The sequence below is a fragment of the Phoca vitulina genome, unplaced genomic scaffold (assembly GCF_004348235.1).
Source record: "Phoca vitulina isolate PV1807 unplaced genomic scaffold, GSC_HSeal_1.0 scaffold15, whole genome shotgun sequence".
NCBI classification, from domain to species: domain Eukaryota; kingdom Metazoa; phylum Chordata; class Mammalia; order Carnivora; family Phocidae; genus Phoca; species Phoca vitulina.
This window is the reverse complement of record NW_022589718.1, coordinates 4,943,725-4,949,724: the sequence shown is the minus strand read 5'-3', so window position 1 is coordinate 4,949,724 and position 6,000 is coordinate 4,943,725. Positions and strand designations below refer to the sequence as shown.

Genomic DNA, 6,000 nt, shown 5'->3' with positions numbered 1-6,000 from the left:
AAAAAGCATCCCTGGACATTATGATTTAATCTTGTACTTTGTGTTTTCTACAATTCATAATACATTGTCTCTTTTAATTCGCAGGTTTCCCCTCCATCCCCTTTTTCCCTTATAATTTAAAAAAAATTATAATTGGAAATTTGGACCTCTTAATCCCTTTCACTTATTTTACCCCTCTTATAACTTATTTTTTAAAGATCCTAGGTTTTGCATTGTAGTTTCTTGTAGTTTTTCCTGGTCTGGATATTGCTATTTGTATATTCACAGTGCTGTTTACCCTTCTCTGTAAATATAAGGACACACTTACAAAGTAAAAGAATTTTAAAAAATATTCCATACAAATTCTAATCATGAAAAAACAAATCTGGATATGGAAGTGTGAGACAAAATAGAAAATGACAAGGTGTATTACAATAGGTAAAGAGTGATATTCATAATGATAAAAGCCATTCATCAAGAAGACAAAACATCCCTAAATGGGCATATATAAAATAACATGTCTTGAAAATATAAGAATAAAAAAATTGATAGAACACAAAGGAGTAATAGAAATATCTGCTATCTTAGTTGAGTATATTAAAAGAACAAGCAGGCAAAAAATTAGCAAAGCTGTAAAATATTTGAAACTATATTATCTAACTTGACCTAATTGACATTTATAGAATAATATAGCTCACAAGTGAATAATCCACACTCTTTTGAATTTTACATGGAGCCATCTATCCATAATGAACCATCTAATGCACAATGAATCTTCTCTCAGTAAATTACAATGGCTAAAGTGATTCAGAGTATGATCTGTGACCACAATAGAATTAAATTAGATGTTAATAAGAAAAATGTATGTGAGATATCTTCAAACTTATGGAATTTAAACGGCACATGGGGCAAGAGGAAACCATGATGTGAATTAGAAAATATTTTGAAAAAATTTTAATGGAAATAAAGCATATCAACATATGTTGAATATAATACATATAAATTTGGTGATAAATTTAAAGTGATGATAAATGAACATTTATAGTTTTAAATGTATATATTAGAAAGAAGAATGGTTTAAAATGAATAAGATAAACTTCCATTCTTAGAAGCTAGAAAAAGAAATTACACCCAAAGTAGAAAAAGGAACATAAGAGCAAAAATCAATAAAATAGAAAACAAACATATAATAGGAAAAAAAAAAAGAAATCCCCAACTTATTTTAAAAATAAAAATAATAAACTCAAAGAATGATTGACGAATGTAGAGAAAAATCAAAAAATTATCAATATTGACAATGAAAAAAAGGGATTTGTAGACATTCTATAGAGTTCAAAAGGAGGATAAGGGAGGGAGGGGTATTATGAACAACTTTGGCCAATATATCTAACAACTCAGAAGATATAGATAAAATCCATCAGAAACAGAACTTTTCTAACACAAAGAGAAAGAGAATATCTGAATATATATATATATTTTAAAAATTGGCTTCATAATTTAAAAAGAAAGTCTCTCACAAATAAAATTCTAAGTCCAAATCACTCCATTTCTAAATTCTAAGAAACATAAGAAGAAATATTCACAGCATTACACTAACTCTTTCAAAGACTAGAGGAAAGGAATAACATTTCCCAATTTCTTTTATGAGGCCAGCTTAACTCTGGTACAAAAATTGACAAGTTTATTACAAGGAAAGAAAATTACAGACATATATTTCTTATGACTATGGATGCAAAAATCCTAAACAAAATGCTGGCAAATCAATCCAGCAAAATGTAAAAAGATAGTACCTCAAATAGGATGTATCCCAGCATACAATTTGTTTCAACACTAGAAAGTCAATAATTTTAAATCACTAAATTAACAGAAAATGAAGAAAACTATATGATCACCTCAATTTATATAACAAAAGCTTTTTTTTTTAATTGAAAGAGAGAGTATGAGAGAGCAAGCTGGGGTGGGGGGTGGGGGGTGGAGGGGAAGAGTAGAAAGAAAGAGAGAGAGGGAATCCTAAGGAGGCTCCACACTCAGTGGGAGCCCAAAGTGGGGCTTAATCTCAGGACCCTGGGATCATGACCTGAGCTGAAATTAAGAGTCGGTCATTTAACCTACTGAGCCACCCAGGTGCCCCTAAACAAAAACTTTTGATAAAATTCACATTTGCAATAAGATACATATGAAAACCCCAGCAAACGGGGGCGGGGGAGTAAATTTCTGAATATGAATGTGTATGTACAAAAATCCATTGAATGTAAGCCCCAGTGTAGAAGATACTTGCAAACCATGATATCCAACAAAAGAATCATATCTGGAATGCATTAATAGGCTCAACATATAATAAGAAAGAGACAAGACCACTCAGTTGAAAAATGGACCAAAGTTTCAAATAGGCATTTACCAAATAAGTTATATAAATGACCAATAAATATATACAATTGTGCTAAAGTTTATTAATAACTGTGAAAATGCAAAATAATGACTATAATGAAATAAACAAAAAAACAAGTCTAGGCATTGATACGAATTGGAATTCTCATACATTTCTGGTGAAAATATAAATTAGTACAACAATCTTGGAAAACTTGGAAGTATCTATAAAACATACCCTGTGATTTAGCAACTTCACTCTAGAAATATATATGAAGGAAATCACTACATATGTTCACCAAAGAAAGAAAATAGCCAAACACGGTTTTTAATAGCCACCACTATAAATAAACCAACGTTAATCAACAGTAAAATGGAAAAACAGATGGTGTTATATTAATTCAATGGGCGATAAACACCTATGAGGAAAAAGGAAAGCTATTGCTCTTCATGTATGGATGGATGGATGGCTCTCATAATCATTATATTAAAAGAACTCACATGTAAGAGTACATGGTGATTAGTTCCATTTATATAAAGTTCAAAAACAGACAAAACTAATCTATGATGGTAGCGGTAATGATTGTCATGGGGCACTCTGGGGGTTTTGGTGGTTCTATGTTTTATTTTTTGATCTGACTCTAGGTGTTAATTACACTGGTTTGTTCACTTGAATATTAATTGAACTGTTAGCCTATGGTTTTTAGAATATATTTATGTAGATATATAGATATCTTCAATGAAAAGTTCTGTAAGAAGTGTGTATGAATCTTCCTGTTCATAACTGTTTCTTCAGCCGTGCATTTTGGAAGTGATTCTGCTCTTTTTTTAGCCTCAAAGCGGCGTCAAACTGATTCGAAGTCTTCTGCACAGACTTAGGGGCCAAGACAGCCTACGTTCAACTGTGCACGGCACCCATCCTCTCGGCCCACCTCTGCTCTCACAGCCGACTGCCTCTTGCCGGGTGCGTGGCCGGGAGGGGTCTCCTCGCGCTCCCAACTGCCCTGTAGGCAAGCCAACTGCCGTTATTTGGGCTGGCATACAGGACATGAAGCCATGTTGTGCTTACTACTTCTTCTCACCGGGCTCGTCAGGGTCCAGACAGACAATAGTAAGTACAAGAACCTTTCCTCTGACCTTTTGGGAATGCCAGCTCTCCTCTCCGTTTTCTTCTGAGAGGCCAGATGTCCCTGGGAAAGTGCTTTCTTGTAGGGGCTCCGACTCTGTAAGCCAGAGCCCACTGCTGCATCACCTTCCCCAACCAAAATCCACATTGGATGTGAGGCGGCTTTCCCACTCCTCCTGGTACGTATGAAAGATGAGAGATGCCATGGTTCAAGTGAATGCCTCAAGGTTAGAGTTTCATATATTGCTTTGCATTTTCGACTTGTGGGCTCTGTAGTTGGAAAAGTCCAAAAGACCTGACTTTATTTGTACTGAATTTCTCTTTAAAGTCTTGTATTTCTAGAAAGAAGTGGGAATTGAGTGATTTGAAAAGATAGTTTAAAAAAAGGTGGCATATGAAAGATTATGGATTTAGATGAGGAAATAATGGAGGAAACTATGAGGTGATGGTGTTACTCTAATAAAACATTTGTCCCTTGCAGATTCTGAAAGACTACGTGTGCAAATTACAATACCAGAGAAAATACTGTCAATATTAAGTGGAGGAGTTGAATCACATGTAACTAAGCACTAGCATTTTTCACATTCTAAAATCATGTAGTTTTTTTTTTTGTAAGATGTAAACTTGGCATTTTCATCCAAGCAAACTTAGTGAATTTTATATTTATAGCCAGTTTTCCCTAAGTGGAAAAGGCCTTTTGAAAATGAACCAAGATAAACTATGCTTCATAGAAATATGGTGCAGTGATACTTATTACCAAAGCCCCAAGTCCCATCTTTCAAATCTGTTTTCCTCTTGAGTGTCTTTGAATAATGATTGACCTGATTCATCTAGAGATTCTCTTCTTACTCACTAGGCTATCTTTGGAGGGTTTTTTTGTCCTTGTTAAGAAAGCCTATGGCTTCCTTATACTGTATAATGATCATTTCATTTAATGAAGTTTTATATGAGTAATTTTTGCATCTTGATTGATATGAGTAATTTTTGCATTTTGATTGCAAATATGTTAATCATTAAGACATTTTTTCATGACATCTTAGTTCATCTTGGTTCAGGGTATTAGGTTTTCTTTTCTTTGAATTAGAAAATATATTTTTTTAAACTAATTTCTAGAATCATTTCCAAGATGTGAAATATATTTTTTCAAACACCACACCTTAATTTTCTTTTTGGTTGGGTAGTAAGTGTTCTGGTAATTTGAGTGCAAATATTTCCTTAGCAACTACCCACTTGTCACCCTAATTTACAAACTTAAAATTTTCAATATATCATTTAAAAAGGAATGCATGTTTATGAAAACTTAAAATTTAACCATTTAAATAGAAAAAAAGTGAGGCATTTAACAGTATTTTGAGAGAGTTTTATTTTTTAATGCAAAAATAATATGGAATTGCTTACTCATATTAGAAAATATATACAGAATCTACTTAGAAGGAAATATCTTCAACCAGGCATCACACCTTCTATGATAGTAATTCTCATAAGAGAAGTACAAAAAAAAAAAAAAAATCACCTGTCCTCAACTGTCAATTTCATGAGGGAAAAAGTTTGACTATTTTGTTAATATCTCTATCCCCATGTCTAGAACAGTGCTGAATACATAGTGTTTTTTGAACCAATGAGGCTATATTGTACTTACTGGTTTAACAAATGCTGTAAACATAACATAGTGTATGTTTATAACTGTTATAATTAACAAATAAATGATATAGATTATAAGAAGAGAATATTCAACCAGAAGTTCTAAAAAAAGCTGAATGGCATGTCTAGATGTGAAAAGTATAATGAAAGTGGGAAATAAATCAAGAATTAACAGTAGACTAGATAGATACAACATATAAATGACTACAGGAGAAGGAAGATAGAATTAGAAGCCTAAGTATATAATAACTGAAATTCCTGAAAGAGGGGGAAAAAACCTGGAGAAGAGGCTATATTTAAACATATAATAACTGAGAAATTATAGAAAAAAGAGAATCTTCAGATGCAATTATGACAACACAGAATAAATAAAAATCAGTATTGACAACACCTTGACATAGCGAAATCAGAATACCAGACATTCTACTGGATGGATATTATAAAATAGGAGTAAAATAAGACAAAGAATGAGACTCAAATATTAAAATTAAGTAGAAATGCAGAACAAAAAATAAGAGAAAACACACACACACATATCTATACACATATATTTAATAATAATTATTGGTAAATAACATATTTTTGATAAAGTGTGTATTGTACACATATGTGTATATATATATATATATACACATTTGTATGTGTGTACATATATACATACCCATATATATGTACAACACACACACACACACACACACTTAGGCCAAAAATATGAGTTACTTAACAATATTATTTAAAAGGTAAAGACTTTTTAGGATATAGTCAACCTTTATTGAAAGACATTAGATTCTCTTTCCCTCTCCCTCTGCCCCTTCTACCTGTGCTCTCTCTCTCTCTCTCCCTCTCTTTTTCTAAAATAAATAAATAAATCTTAAAAAAATTATACA

At 32.2% G+C, this 6,000-nt stretch overlaps 1 protein-coding gene across 1 annotated transcript in view; it reads left to right on the top strand.

The window, feature by feature from the left end:
- Positions 1 to 3,402: 3,402 nt before the first annotated feature.
- Positions 3,403 to 6,000, top strand: part of ADAM2 (ADAM metallopeptidase domain 2) — a 140,941-nt gene continuing 138,343 nt past the window's right edge. Inside the window, exons 1-2 of the mRNA XM_032413357.1 lie at positions 3,403 to 3,457; positions 3,954 to 4,030. Coding sequence (XP_032269248.1) covers positions 3,403 to 3,457; positions 3,954 to 4,030 — 132 coding nt within the window. The remainder of the gene's footprint in view (positions 3,458 to 3,953; positions 4,031 to 6,000) is intronic.